The 16439-nt window shown below is 44.7% G+C and overlaps 1 protein-coding gene across 3 annotated transcripts in view; it reads right to left on the bottom strand.

Moving 5' to 3' along the window:
- usp46 (ubiquitin specific peptidase 46) overlaps positions 1-16439 on the bottom strand; it is a 120160-nt gene that overhangs the window by 20173 nt on the left and 83548 nt on the right. For all 3 annotated transcript variants that reach the window (XR_011588949.1, XM_070870067.1, XM_070870068.1), the window contains exons 5-7: positions 14408-14484; positions 10175-10258; positions 9160-9357 (exon numbers count right to left, since the gene is read on the bottom strand). Coding sequence is in view for 2 of the 3 variants with exons in the window: in XM_070870067.1 (XP_070726168.1) it covers positions 9160-9357; positions 10175-10258; positions 14408-14484 (359 nt within the window). In the remaining variant the exon portion in view is untranslated. The remainder of the gene's footprint in view (positions 1-9159; positions 9358-10174; positions 10259-14407; positions 14485-16439) is intronic.

Below are 16439 nucleotides of genomic sequence, written 5' to 3'. Positions count from 1 at the left end.
GATTGGGTCTGGGGTGACAGCCAGGAAAGGGCTTTTGATGGAGCATAACACATTGCGTGCTCTACAAACTGTTAACATTACATGACCCGTGTAAGAAACTAGTTTTAACATGTGATGCGTCGTCCTATGGGGTCGGGTGTGTGTTGCAGCATGTGAACGCCAATGGTCAGTTACAGCTGATAGATTATGCCTCCAGAAGTCTGTCCCAAGCAGAAAGGGGCTACGGGATGGTAGAAAAGGAAGCGCTAGCATGTGTATATGCAGTTAAAAAAAAATGCACCAGTTTCTGTTTGGCAGGAAATTTGAGCAGGAGACAGATCACAAACCCCTAACATCCCTTTTTGCCGACAAAAAGGCCATAAATGCAAATGCAACGGCCCGCATACAGAGGTGGGCACTTACGTTAGCCGCCTTTGACTACACAATTCGGTACAGACCGGGCACTGAAAACTGTGCCGATGCACTCAGCAGGCTACCAGTAGCCACCACTAAGGGGGCAGCTGAGCATGATGCTGAGATGGTCATGGCTGTTGAAGCTTTCGAAAGCGAAGGCTCACCTGTGACAGCCCGTCAGATTAAAGTCTGGACAAATAAAGACCCGCTACTGACTTTAGTTAAGAAATGTGTCCTGAATGGGGACTAGGGCAGCCACATATGGGGCATGTCTTGAGGAGTTTAAACTGTTTCATAGGCGCAAGGATGAACTCTCGATTCAGGCCAATTGCCTACTGTGGGGAAACTGAGTAGTCATGTCCCAGAAGGGCAGAGAACTCAGAGAACTCCACAATGAGCACCCGGGCATTGTCATGATGAAGGCAATTGCCAGGTCACACGTTTGGTGGCCAGGGATAGACCTGCAACTGTGTGTTTGCAGGTGCAACACGTGTGCTCAGCTGGGCAACGCACCCAGGGAAGCCCCCCTTTGCCCCTGGTCCTGGCCCGCCAAGCCATGGTCATGCATCCATGTGGACTACACAGGTCCTTTCATGGGAAAAATGTCTTTGGTTGTAGTAGACGCCCACTCCAAATGGATTGAGTGTGCCATTTTAAGTTCAAGCACATCATCTGCCACGGTAGAAAGTCTACGGGCAATGTTCGCCGCCCATGGTCTACCGGATGTCTTGGTCAGCGACAATGGCCCGTGCTTCACAAGTACTGAATTCCAGGACTTCATGGCAGGCAATGGAATCAACCATGTCAGAATGGCACCGTTCAAGCCGGCCTCAAACGGCCAGACAGAACGAGCAGTGCAGATAATCAAACAGGGGATGCTCAGAATCCAAGGGGGTTCCCTACAAAGCCGCTTATCATGCCTCCTGTTGGCCAATAGATCCCGACCACACTCGCTCACAGAGGTTCCACCCGCAGAGCTGCTAATGAAATGGACGCTCAAAACCAGGTTATCCCTTGTACACCCTATGAAAGAAATTGTTGAGAGCAGGCGTCAGTCACAATGTGACTACCATGACAGGAATGCGAGGGCGCGATGAATTGATGTCAATGACCCTGTTTTTGTCCTTAATTACGCTGCAGGGCCCAAATGGCTTGCAGGTACTGTGATTGCTAAAGAGGCGAATAGGGTTTTGGTGGTTAAACTTACCAATGGACAAATCTGCCGCAAACACATGGATCAAACTAAAAGGAGGTTCAGCAACCCCATAGAAGCAGAGGAAGAACACGACGTAGAGTTTACTCCACCACAGATGACCGAACACCGGAACCAAGTGGAGGAGAGCCCAGTCACGGTGGGCAGTACGGACAGGCCTGAGGCACCGCAAACAGCAGACACTCAGGCCAGTGCCCAACAACCGGAGCCCCAACTCAGGTGCTCTACAAGGGAGCGTAAACCACCAGAGAAACTTAACCTGTGATCCCAATAAGACTTTTGGAGCGGCCAGGAGAGGGGGGGGGGGGGAGGTGGTGATGTCATGTATTCAACTGTCATTGTAACCCATGTATAAGCTGACCCAAGTTGTACAACTCGAGAACACTGACCACAGAGGGCGAACTTGTGGGAGACACTCATAACCTGGACTTTTCTGGTGTAAAAGGGGAAGCTCCACCCACCGTCTGTCTCTTGAGTTTTTGGTAATAAAGGTAACTGGTCACAGAGTGACTTTCTCTCCAGTATGGGCCTCGTGTGCATTTATACTGTATAGGAAGGACATATCACCACCGATAGAAGATAGTTAACCTTTTGAGGGCCTGGTATCATATTCAGCTTTCTAAATATGATTTAAAAGGTTGCGATGCTGAATAGAAAATAAATGAGAGAAATCACAGATTAAATCAGAGCTAATTGAAAAACTGCCTCAAAATTCCTGGCAGGCCACAACGCAGCCAGGATTGCAGCAGAGTAGGACTTCCATTTGCTAGTCTGATCTCGCGTTGATCCCATCCTAATACCTGGGACAGTGTCCTTAGCATAAAAGGAGCAGTTACACATGCCATATACTGCAATCTTTGGGCGTCAGCCCCACAATGGTCTTGGTGGGGAGAATAACAAGTAGGAAGAATTTCAGAACAGCAGGTTGGTTCTGCGTGCGGTGACAGGTTGGAGAGTAGCCCTTCGTCTCCCCCACCCCCAAGATAAAGCAAACTGACATTTACCAGTTTCTGAACAGCACATGGATTGCTCTGCGATTAATTGCACTTCGCAAACAGACAATATGGGCCTACTTTTACCAGTATGTAATGCTGGCAAGGAAAATACACCTTCTGTTGTGGGAAATGCAGATAGAACAACTGAGATGTCTGGTGGGAGGCGTTATTGAACTAATCCACCTCCTCTTATGACACACGGGCAGGGAGATCCAATGCAGATTAGGTTATTTCTTGGCTGAATATTTTTATTCATCGAATCATACCACACAGGAAGCCATTTACCCATCATGCCTGTGCTAGCTCTTTGAAAGAGCTATCCAATTAGACCCATTCCCATTCTTTCCCCACAGCCCTGCAAAATATTCAATTTCAAGTATTTATGTAATTGCCTTTTGAAAGTTATAATTGAATTTGTTTCCACCACCCTTTCAGGGAGTGCAATCCAGATCATCATAACTCACTGTGTAAAAAAAATTCTCATCTCCCCTCTGGTGCTTTTGTCAATTATCTTAAATCGGTGTCCTTTGATTACCGACCCTCCTGCCAGTGGAAACAGTTTCTCCCTATTTGCTCTATCAAAAGCATTAATGATTTTGAAAACCTCTATTAAATTTCTCCTTAACCTTCGCTGCTCTAAAGGGGGCCTTCTCTACTTTCCTTTATTTTCTTGCACTTTTGTTTCTATGAACCTCTCGTCTTTTCACTGCCCATTTGCACATTCTTTTGTCCTTTTTTATATCTCTGCATCATCTAACTGTGCACAAGATGTTTGCAGTCATTAGACCCATTAATTCCCTCAATGATTGGTGTTATTTCCAATTGTCAGTCAGATGAAGGGTATACACCCAGAATGTCATAACTTGTCTTTTCTCTTCAGAAATGCTGACTGACCAGGTGTGTATTTCCACCACTTGAAAAGCAAAAACTGAAAATGCTGGGAAGCATGCATTCTATGTTTTGATTTTGACATAAAAATGTTGCTGCTTGGCTTCAGAAAACTAAGGCCTTGATTACTCCTATTTTGCAAGAGAGGAAATAATGTGTAGGTGGGGAAAGGAGGGAAAAGAGACAAATATTTATTTATTGATTAAATGGGACTGAAGTGTTCAGTCATTGCAATAGTCAAATCAGGCAGATGAGCGCAACTGTTCAAGTAAAGTCATCCAGTTTTAAAAGCCCACTAGTTTTTTTTCCCCTCGACTTATTGAACAGATTGTTTGGCATACTGTATAGCAAATGGAGTGCTAAACATTTATTGCAAAAATACTATCCAGTACTGTGAGTTTGTCACCTATCTAACCAGAAAGTCTATATATATTTCAAAGGGCTGGATTTTCGGTTAACTTGCACCCCATTTAGTGCCTCGGCAGGGCACAAAAATTTTTTTTTGGATGTCAAACGAGACGCGAAAGATTTTGCGCCCAGGCTAAACTTTCACCAATGGTTTTGCGGGGGCGCTAAAACTTACCACCTCGCTGCTGTCTTGACCGTTGGGATGATGTAAATCGGTGTGCATTGCTGCGCTAGCGGCCCGGGCGTAACCTGTGAACATTTCGCCTGATTTAGCATCCGCTCAAGTACCTGGCCAGAAAAAACAGATGGACCCAGGACGCACCAGGCGCTAACGGCGCCATGTTGAAAGTGAAGGAGGAAGTTACATAGAACATAGAACATAGAACATAGGTGCAGGAGTAGGCCATTCGGCCCTTCGAGCCTGCACCACCATTCAATGAGTTCATGGCTGAACATGCAACTTCAGTTCCCCATTCCTGCTTTCTCGCCATACCCCTTGATCCCCCTAGTAGTAAGGACTCCATCTAACTCCTTTTTGAATATATTTAGTGAATTGGCCTCAACAACTTTCTGTGGTAGAGAATTCCACAGGTGCACCACTCTCTGGGTGAAGAAGTTTCTCCTCATCTCAGTCCTAAATGGCCTACCCCTTATCCTTAGACTGTGACCCCGGTTCTGGACTTCCCCAACATTGGGAACATTCTTCCTGCATCTAACCTGTCTAAACCCATCAGAATTTTAAACGTTTCTATGAGATCCCCTCTCATTCTTCTGAACTCCAGTGAATACAAGCCCAGTTGATCCAGTCTTTCTTGATATGTCAGTCCCGCCATCCCGGGAATCAGTCTGGTGAACCTTCGCTGCACTCCCTCAATAGCAAGAATGTCCCTCAAGTTAGGAGACGAAAACTGTACACAATACTCCAGGTGTGGCCTCACCAAGGCCCCGTACAACTGTAGCAACACCTCCCTGCCCCTGTACTCAAATCCCCTCGCCATGAAGGCCAACATGCCATTTGTTTTCTTAACCGCCTGCTGTACCTGCATGCAAACCTTCAATGACTGATGTACCTTGACACCCAGGTCTCGTTGCACCTCCCCTTTTCCTAATCTGTCACCATTCAGATAATAGTCTGTCTCTCTGTTTTTACCACCAAAGTGGATAACCTTACATTTATTCACATTATACTTCATCTGCCATGCATTTGCCCACTCACCTAACCAAGTCACTCTGCAGTTGAGTGAATAAGACGGTTGGGAGAAGAACGCTGTGTTACTGCAGACTTTTGATTATGAAATTTTGAGAGAGTTTCTAGTTTGTTTTAAAGGACAATTAAGGACATTTTAAAAGATATGGGGGCCATGCTAGGTTGGGAGCCGTTCATCCTGGCTGCTAATGCAATATGGCTTCAAGCTGGAAGGCAGCTTATTGTTGATCATTTGCAATGTAATCAAAGAGGTTCTCCAAAGTTCAGGGTGCCGTTGACTGTATGTACATCGACCTGTGAGCATCTTTAGAGAATCCAGAGGTCTTCCGAAACGGATTCCACTCCCTGAACGTACAGATCATCTGCGACCACAGTCAGCGCATCATGGCAGTCAATGCCCGATATCCAGGGAGCATCCATGAGGCTTTCATCTTGCATGAGAGCACTGTCTCATGCATGTTCCAGCGTCAACCACAAGGTCAGAGCTGGCTGATCGGGGACAAAGGTTACGGCCCTACAACCTGACTCATGAGTCCCCCTCCGGAACCCTCAGACAGAAGCCAAGCATCGCTATAATGAGCCATGCAGCCACATGTAACATCGTCGAACAGACAATTGGAGTGCTGAAGCAGCACTTCTGATGCCTGGATCACTCTGGAGGTTGCCTACAATACTCCTCTCAGCAGGTCTCTGAGTTCATTGTGGTGTGCTGCATGCTACACAACTTAGCCATCATGAGGGGATAGGAATTGTCAATAGGGACTGCAGGATCACCTCAGGAGGAGGAGGAGGAGGAAGAGCCTGGCGAGGAACCCATGCTATCACCACCACAATCACAAAGGAGGCACCGTGGAAATTTTGCCGCTGCAAAAGCCTTATGTCAGCAGCTCATTGAACGCTTTGCTTGAAGAGTGAACAGCAGGTTTGAGCGTTGCCTGGCCACTCGATCCCACCATGTTGACTAGTCCCTTCTTATTTTGCAAATGAGACACTACACAGGAATGGTTAAGGTGAACACAAAAATGTATTGGACATTGTAACCTTTTTAACCTTCATGGTGATACTTAAATAAAATAATGAGCTGCATCCAGCAGTATGATACTTCAAGAACATAAAGAAGCTGCATCCAGCATGAAGAACATAATGTAACAAGTGTGATACTTAAATAAAATCCTGCCCCACTATTTTTTGCCACCCCTTCCCTTCATCCTCCTCCTATGCCTGCTGCTCATCAAAGTGGCACCAGGGCATGCAGGAAGGATGCCAGAGTGCTGCTGCGTTGGGGGAGGGGGGATGGCATCTGGGGACACATTGGACCAGCTCGTGGAATGGAAGACCAGGCTCCTGACTGGCTAGCCTCTTCATCGGCATCGGCAGTCACAGGTGGTTTGGGTGACAACCGTCGCTGATGTTTGGTTGGCGACACTGTGGGGTGGGGGGGGCAAGAAGATGGAATGCTATCTTCCGGAGGAATGATACCACCTCCCATATCCCTGAAGCCACTCTGTCGCTGATGGGGCTTGCCCCTCCCCTAGCAACTGGAGCACGATGTAAACCAACACCTTGCTGGCCTGCTTCGGAACCATCACATCCCCGTGTGACAGTGGGAAACGCTGCGAGTATGGAGGCAGGCATGGACTGCATCACCTGCCCAAGCTGAAGCAGAGCTTGTGCCTGTGATGCGCCATGTTCTGAAAGGGTTCGCACCACACTCTCCGGGACGCCACTATCACTGCTGGAGGCCACCAGCCTCAGTGTAGGCATTGATGGCCTCGCAGGTATCATGGCTCGCACTGAATCTGCGACCCTACCTCCGTAATTGTCGCTTTCAGAATGCTCGCGGGAATTCTTCCCAAAACATCAAGGAGCTGAACTGCTGATTCGGATGCGCTCCCTGGAGATTCCCACCGTGTCCAGTTCCACGTCTGTTTATCAGCAGACCAACTTTGCCGACTCATCATCTTCATAGGCAGTCCCTCGGAATCGAGGAGGACTTGCTTCCACTCCCAAAGTGAGTTCTTTGATGGCTGAATAGTTCGATACGAGAGCCACAGACCCTGTTACAGGTGGGGCAAACATTCGTCGAGGGAAGGGGTCAGTGGGGCTGGTTTGCCGCGCGCTCCTTCCGCTGCCTGCGCTTGGCCTCTTCATACTCTTTGCGTTGAGACTCTAAGAGCTCATCGCCCTCCCGGATGTACTTTCTCCACCTCGGGCGGTCTTCGGCCAGGGTCTCCCAGGTGTCAGTGGTAATGTCGCACTTTACCAGGGAGGCTTTGAGGGTGTCCTTATAACATTTCTGCTGCCCGCCTTTGGTTCGTTTACCATGAAGGAGCTTCGCATAAAGCATTTGCTTAGGAAGTCTTGTATCTGGCATGCGTACTATGTGACCTGCCCAGCAAAGCTGATCGAGTGTGGTCAACGCTTCAATGCTGGGGATGTTAGCCTGGTTGAGGACACTGCTGTTGGTGTGCCTGTCCTCCCAGGGGATTTGCAGGATCTTGCGGAGACATCGTTGGTGATACATCTCCAGCGACTTCATGTCTTCTATACATCGCCTCAGATCCATACAGGAGGGCGGGTATTACTACAGCCCTGGAGACCGCCTCCAGTGTGCCACTGCAGCCCTCAAATGTACCACCAAGCTCATGGTCTACCGACTCACCCTCCAGAGAGTGGCCGCGCCCTGCATTAGCGTTTGCGACAGGAAACCAGAAGGTGGAAGCCCGGGGGAAAAAAACGCACGCGCAAAACGGAAGATTGCGTCAACGCCGGAACTTTAGGCTCTGGCGCAGAGAGTCTGTGGTGCAATGCCAGAATTAACGCTAACACTCCTCAGGAACTTTCAGTTGGCGAAAGTTCCTCGGTCTGGCGCCAACTTTATCGCGGAACTAAATTTTTTGCTCCGCTGCGAATTGCACCCGGGAACGCTCGAAAACACAAAGAACCGAAAATCCAGCCCAAAGAATTTGTACAGGTGATTGGAGACACTTTCTTTAGGAATATCTTCAAAGGATTTGGGAGGTATACCTTGGGCTGTTTTGCACCAAATCAGAAGTCATTCTGGAATCATCCTAAACAGGGAGTTTCCAAGAGTTGTTCAGCAGCCAACTAATATGCAGGATTAGATCAGGCCTTGTGCATCTGGTCCGGTTTATAGTGAGGGCTAATTATTGAGAATATTAAAGTCCATAATTACTACAAATCTACTGTTTGTATTTAATATTGTCTATTTGCCAGCTTACTGATTAATAAATCGGTCTAGTATTTAATAGCCTAATCCAGTCTGATAAGAGTGATTCTTACGTATTCAAAAGTCAAGGTGATCAGATAGCAATGTTCACTGTATCCAGCAAGCCAGGGAATGGTGACAAAAATTCCTTGTTTGACTTTGAGCTTCTGACACTTATCTAAATATCAAGCAATTAAAGGCACACTGAAGCTAATTTTAACATTTGGCAATAATGTAAAAAAGGTGATTAACAGATCACCCACCCGTTTATACTTCAATGGAAAGGAAGATCGGGCTGTGTGTATAATGGCACTGAGCACCCATTTTACATTGTCAAATGTTAAAATTACCCCCAATGAGTCATATGGAGTAAGGGCACAGTTAAGCGAGTGGCCAGTGACGCTGAACTCTAATTGTTACAAGCACATACATCCTCATGTATGGTTTCTCAGAGTGGATATCATGACTATCTTATTACAAATAATAACAATAATCTAAAGTTTACTTTTTAGTTATTCACATAACCAGTGGCAGCCTTTAATCAGTTTAGCAACTTAGAAGCTTAACCCTCAGGCCCGAAGAGTCGACTGACTAACTGTTTCTCTACAGATGCTGCCTGGCCTATGTATTTCTAGTTTTTTCTGTTTTTGGATTTCCAGTATATATTTTAATTATTTATTATTTAAAGACATTTCACTGTGTTGTACTATTCCAAATACAGTTTCTCACTTATGAAATCTATTCCCATTCTTAAGTTATGATTGTATTAAGTTGCTACAACAACTGGTTCAGATGCAGTTAATAAAAAATCTTTCCTAAAACAAACCTGCCACAGTGAACAACAACAGCCACCAGATCATACATGCGGTCCAAATTAATAGCATCTCCTGATGTATTAAACAGCCTCAGCTCCAGTGGAAACACCACTCGGTAAGAGAGTTTTGTGTATCGATGTAATTGTTCCATGTATTTGAATCTCTTCAAGTGTAATGCAAGGATCATAGGTAGCTTCTTCACACACATTCTGTCAACCAAAGACAAAACAGTATAGAAAGATTTATATATTTAAAAAAATGTAAAAACTGAGAGTCATCCAGTGGTCTTTCAAAACAAACCAACCAATACGTCACTTTTAGGCACTAAATGAAACTATGAATAACTAATCTCACTATTGTCAAAAAAAAGTCCTGACATGGGTGATTAGATGCAGAAGACAAAAAGCAAGAAACCTTCTTGCACGAAGACATTTTGGCTCAAGTTCTAATGCATGGGGCCGCTGCATTAATTGGCACCCCAGCCAAAGACATTTTGCAGAATAATACAGCAGGTAACAGAAAAAAATTCTGAAGAGCAACATGTGTGAACTGGTAAATCACCCAAACACACACCATTGAATACTGCAACTGTTGAATGCCTTATGATGAAGATTCATTTGAAAGTATTGTCTACAGAACAGTGACTACGCGTCAAAGTAATTAATTGTATATGATGCACTTTGGGCATGTAAAGGATTTGATAACACTATATAAATGCAGGTTTTCTTTCTTTCTATTCATGTGGTTATTGATTACTGACAAATAAAATAGTAATTTGATTCCCACCTCCCTTATAAGCTTAATATAGTTATGCTTTCAATTGTTCGAATCAATACCTAGCCTTGGTTAAGCACTGCCTAGCATTTTAAGTTGTTTTTTTGGCAATTTTGTCTTCTAAAAGATTTTCTTTAAAAAAAAATCACCCACAGAACAAGATAATTAAATTAGAAAGGAATTCATAATCTCTTATGCAATTTGTAAATACAATGATCAATTACAGTTTGTACACCGGTTATATATGCTCACCTTTTCTGAGCTTCCTGTTTACTGCAACATGTTTCACAATAATACTTGTGTTCACTGCACAGTGTTTCTGTATTGCTGAAATCTCTGCAAAATAAAGTTGCAAAAATTATAGTGCATTAATGCTTGCAAAACACTGAAGAAATCATGATAGTTTTACGTGGCCTTTTAAAAAAATGTGTACCGGTAGATTCGAGCATATTAGTTGCAATTCAATCACTTGAAAAAGACATCAGGATTTGAAATAGAAGATCAGTAAACAGTAAAAGAAAGTAGAGCAGTGTGGTGAAGTACGCCGCTGTAGCAATGTACGGTATTAAGATGCTAGTTACAGGATTCACATTCGATCCCAAACACTGAAAAGTTCCCGACCTTAGACACAAATTTAATGGGGGTGGAATAAAGACACGAACTGGAAGTCAAGCATTTTTCGATGGGGATGGGGAGTGGAACGGACAGGGGGAAAAAATCTAAATTTTTGGGTGAGGCAGGAATGGTATGTAGCTATACACATATTGTTGTCACTTTAAATTGGTCTCTACATGCCAAGAGCAGCCTGTCTAGATAGAACATACATTATCTGGATCAGAACTCCCACCATCAGTGACTCATATCTATGGAAATTATGTAACTTTTTAGGGTTTTTTTCCTTCTATGATGTCTAATTACACGTGAGGGTAATTAGACTGCAGCCAGCTATGTAGAATGGAAGTTCTCATCCTATTGTTCAACAAGAGATTTATAGCTTACCCAGGGAATCAAAACAAAAGCAAAATACTATGGATGCCCCTTTTGCTCCTGGTTCTGCACTGTTAAATCTCTAACATCTTCCAGTGTTTCTCTCTCCACAGATGCTGCCTGACCTGCTGAGTGTTTCCAGTAAATCAAACTATCAATTGGGATCTTACCAAGAAGTTATCTCCCCATATTTGCAGCCTATTTAATTTGCTATTATAGCAGATCTTTAAAAGCCTGTAATATCTTGTTTACAGGCTCACAGCTCTACTTAATATGGGAGGTGGGTGAATGGCTAGGGACAGATTACTGAGGGGGGGGGGGGCAGGGGTGTTACCCAGGTACCTTTAAAGTTCATTTTGATCAATAATTCTTTAGCTGGAAGCTGCTTGAAAGTATGTAGAAGTATGGCATTCTTTCCCTAGTTCACCAGTCTACTTCTCATTGTATCAATATACAGGCAGAGGCCAAAAGACACAAAAGCATTCCATCAGAACTTAAGCTGCAAAAGTTACTGCTGAAAACCACAAGTTCCACGGTTTATTTGTTGTTTGGAATGTTAAGTGAAGTTTTGTAAATTAGCCAATTTGCTATTTTCTTTATTGCCCAATACTGTTACTCAATACACTAGATTCAGAGTTTTCAGCCTGAAATATATGGTTTGTTAGCTCCAATTGCCCATCAGTTGTGTTAGAAACTAGAGATACCTTTAAAAAAAAAACAAGGTTATGCAACGTTTACATGGTTGTGTTAGAACTGGAGACAAAAGTCTCCTCAGACTAGATAGATACTTAGAAGTGCTAATATTTTGGTTTGCTGCAGATGGTATAGCATTCTGTACTATATACAATCTCCCTGTTGCTAAGCGATTATCTGTTGTTTTTAAGTTAAGACTTGAACTTTGTTTATGTATTTTATGTATAAAGCCAAGGTAGAGATTGAAGTTAGTTTAACAGAACTGCTTGCAAAGACAAGTAAACATGATCTCAAAATGAAGCAATTTGCTCGGTTGTAAAGATAAGTAACGACCGATTGAAGTTAAATAGCTCTGCTTTGGGCCTCATGGTTAAAAGAGTACTGAACTAGGCCTTGTATTCATGGTACCCGAGTGGATAGGGACCAGATAGATTCCAAAGGAAGGACTCTGAGAAAGTATAAACAGAAAAGGCATGTGGACAAGATCATTAGATATCTTTAGGGAGGGCTTTGACACAAGAATCAAGACAAAGAACCTAAGCCCCATTGGGTATTGAGTTTTTAGGGGAACCTCTATAGGCCAAAACATCTTTGTCAATATTCCTTTTCAGGCCCACCCCTAAAAATAGAACAACAGTAACACCCCCCCCCCCCTGCCCCTCCAAGTGCTTGTCCTCACAGGGAGAGGATGCGAGAGCGATAGACTCTAGACAAAAGGAAGAGAAGCCGCTCAGAGAACTGCTCACGTGTGCTAACCATCTGTCCGATCGGATCGGTATCAGTTACTTGTTATGGTCGTATGTTTTTTGCTGAATAGCTAATGTGTTATAATCATTCAGTCTTAAATTCTGATTAAACATAATATACCCACCATAGTGGGTTGCACTCATTATTTAAAAAGTGGCTGTAAAGAGTTTATTTCTAACAGTTGTAGAGATCAGGAGCATACAGCAAGATCCATGCTAGTGGATACATTAGCAGTAGAAAGGTTTTGTTGTTTGCCGAGAGGCTTGTTATGCTCCAGCTTGCTTCGCACATAAGGTTATGGGCTCAATTTTCCCCAAAGCTTTTTTTTGGCATACTTAGTGTTACGCCCCTTTTTTGGGGGCCCCAAGTATGCCAAAAATGTGTTCCAAGTTTTCCCCGTTTGATTTCTTCATTTTGGCGCAGACTAACCTGTCCTTTAGTTTTAGGGGTGGAGCCTTGATCTGCGCCAAAATGATCAGGTTGCCACGGTAACCAGGGACACAATGCAGGCTGAGGCTGGAAAATTAAACATACAGCCAGCTCGCAACCTGCACAAGCACATTAAAATTCATTGCAGCAACTTCACAAGCACAAATACATTACAGCAACTTACCTCCATGAAATTATTAAAGTCCCCCCCCCCTCTCCGACCAGATGCCGATCACCGCTCCTATCCCAGGCCGAAGGGCCTCCAGGTCCTGCTCCCCGCACCGAGCCTTGGCCGAGTGGCCTCCTCTCTCCCGGTCCCGCACCTAGCTCTGGCCTCCTCCCTCCCGGTTCCGCACCTAGCCCTGGCCTCCTCCCTCCCAGTTCCGCACCTAGCCCTGGCCGAGCGGCCTCCTCCCTCCCGGTTCCACACCTAGCCCTGGCCTCCTCCCTCCCAGTTCCGCACCCAGCCCTGACAGAGCGGCCTCCTCCCTCCCGGTTCCGCACCTAGCCCTGGCCGAGCGGCCTCCTCCCTCCCGGTTCCGCACCTAGCCCTGGCCTCCTCCCTCCCAGTTCCGCACCTAGCCCTGGCCGAGCGGCCTCCTCCCTCCCGGTTCCGCACCTAGCCCTGGCCGAGCGGCCTCCTCCCTCCCGGTTCCGCACCTAGCCCTGGCCTCCTCCCTCCCAGTTCCGCAACTAGCCCTGGCCTCCTCCCTCCCAGTTCCGCACCTAGCCCTGGCCGAGCGGCCTCCTCCCTCCCGGTTCCGCACCTAGCCCTGGCCTCCTCCCTCCCGGTTCCGCACCTAGCCCTGGCCGAGTGGTCTCCTCCCTCCCGGTTCCGCACCTAGCCTTGGCCGAATGGCCTCCCGGTCCACTCCCACATGCCTATCCCAGGCCAAATGGCCTCCCGGTCCTCTCTCCCGCATCTTTCCCAGGCCGAATGGCCTCCTCCCTCCCTAGATCTAACTAGACCCGAAAGGCTTCCTGCCCCTCCTCTTACCTCTTTTGCTACCTGCACCGATTTCCTTAACTCACCAGAAGGTTTTTTTTTACAACAGAGGCCACATACATTGGCCTGAGAAGAACTGGACTAACTCTCAGCTGGCCAAACTTGCCTTACTGGCCAGAATTGGCATGGGTGGCAGGTTACACCCGCTTTGGCTGAAAAAGAAACTTACCTAAAAAAATCATAACTAACTGGTGCAAATTGATTGGGGAAACTTGTTTTTTTTTAAAAAACGTAGGCCAAAAAAAGCGGCCTGTGCCAAAAAAATGTTGCAAATCACTGGGGAAAATTGAGCCCGATATTTTAGTTCATGGGAAGTGAGGACATGCCTCTGGAAACAGACTATTGTATTAGGCACAATAAAAAGTATCCAGAACGAGTCCGAATCATAACAGGGCCATCCCTTTCAGAATGTCCACTCTGCAGAATAAGAAATTCAGGTTTCCTGTTTGTTTGTCAAGCTTCTACCAAGTAATACTTTGAAAAGCTGAAGAGGAAAGGAGAAAGAAATGTTCCTTTAAAAAAATACTTGCCATTGCAGGCCTTGATTAGAGTCAAAATTATTGCTTTAAAAAGACAGCTTTATGTATAAAAAATTTCCAGATACTGATCTGATCACCACTTACCTGAGGCAATGTGTAATTGATGTGTTCTGTTCCACATCAACTGAAAGATCCAGAAAATCTTCATCTTTGCTGCTAACCTGCAGAATACCGATTATGGAGTCAAATTAAGTCAAAATATATTTCGAAAGGTTAAGAAAGCACATGGAATACTTGGCTTTGTAAATAGGGGCATTAAAAACAAAAACAAAAACAAAGTCATGAAAAACCTTTACAAATCATTAGTGGGGATACACCTGGAGTAGTGTGTAAAATTCTGGGCACCACACTTTAGGAAGGATGTCAAGGCCCCAGAGAGAGTAGAGGTTTACCAGGTTGATACCAAGGATGAGGAAATTCAATTATGTGGCGAGGTTGGAGAAGCTGAGTGTGTTCTCCTTAGAACAGAGAAGGTTAAGGAGACACCCAATAGTTAGTATTCAAAATTATACAGGATTTTGATAGAGCAAGAAGGGAGAAACTATTTCCTCGGGCAAGTGGGATGGTAACCAGAGGTCATAGATTTAAAATAATTGGCAAAAGAACTTGAGGGGAAATTAGGAGAAATTTCTTCAGAGGGTTGTTAAGGTCTGGAGCGCACTACCTGAAAGTGTGGTGGAATCAGATGCCATACAAACTTTCAAAAGGCAATTGGGCATGTACTTGAAGAGGACTAATTTGCAGGGTTGTGGAAAAAAGGGTGTGGGACTAAATTGGGCAGCTCTTTTGAGTTGGCAAAAGCACAATGGGCCAAGTAGCCTCCTTCTGTACTGGACGATTATATAACATAAGAACACAGGAGGAGGTCATATGGCCCCTCGAGCCTGCTCCGTCATTCACTAAGACCGTGGATGACCTACCTCAACTTCTACCCTATCCACATATCACTGATTTCCTTAGTGGCCAAAAATCTAATCGATCTCAGTCCTGAATATATTCAATGACTGAGCATCCACAGCCCTCTGGGATAGAGAATTCCAAAGATTCACAGCACTCAGTGAAGACATTTTTCTTCACCTCAGTCATAAATGGTCGACCACTTATCCTGGGACTATGGCCCCTAGTTCTAGTCTCTCCAGCCAGGGGAAACAGCCTTTCAGCATCTACCCTGTCAAGCTCTTAAGACTTTTAAACGTTTCAATGAGATCACCCCTCATTCTTCTAAACCCCGGAGAATATAGGCCCATCTACTCAATCTCTCCTCATAGGACAACTGCTCTCATCCCAGGAATCAATCTGGTGAACCTTTGCTGCACCCCCTCGAAGGCAAGTATATTCTTCCTTCGGTAAGGCGATCAAAACTGTATACTGAAGATCCAATTACAGATCATTTGAATATTTGTACACTCATTTTAGTATTCAACATTGAAGCTTGAAGCTTCCCCCCCCTTAAGCATCTACAATAGCAAACCTTTAAAAAAAAATCAATGCTCATCTAAACATTTAAAAATCTTGGCTGATGCAATATGCATACAACATTCTGTTCCTTGGGCAGATTATCAAGGTAAGCTTTGCCCTTTATAAAGTAACATTTAGTGCTGACATTTTCTACAATTTGATTGAAAGGAAACGATGTCCAGGCCAAAAACACAAAATGGATGAAGAAGAAATAAAGGATAGATAATTTTCACAAAACTTTAATGGAAAGAATAAATAATATTCAATCTTGAATTTTCAATGAATGTATAGAAAGCAAGCCTGCATAACAATTGTGCTGACTTCCTTTGTTGATAAATTCTATGATTATTTTCTATCTTTATTCTGATGCAAGGAACATCTGTGGCCTCATAAGGAAGAAGAGAGGATAAAGCATAAATATTGCACCTCATCACATCTCTGCAATGTCCCAAAACACTTAGTGAAACAAAGTGCTATGAATGCAGTCATATGTCGGCAAATACAGCAGCAATGTGATGAATGACCATTAATGGTTTTAGTTGGTGCTGGTATTTAAAGGAAAAACATTGGCCAGGGCACTGGGAGAATGCTCAGCCCTGGAATGGGGTTTGAACAATTCAGGAAAAAGTTAAAATTTATATTCTTTAAATAAATTCTC

Source organism: Pristiophorus japonicus, chromosome 2 (assembly GCF_044704955.1).
Source record: "Pristiophorus japonicus isolate sPriJap1 chromosome 2, sPriJap1.hap1, whole genome shotgun sequence".
NCBI lineage: Eukaryota > Metazoa > Chordata > Chondrichthyes > Pristiophoridae > Pristiophorus > Pristiophorus japonicus.
The sequence above is the reverse complement of the archived record's forward strand: the minus strand, read 5'-3'. Positions and strand labels throughout refer to the sequence as shown.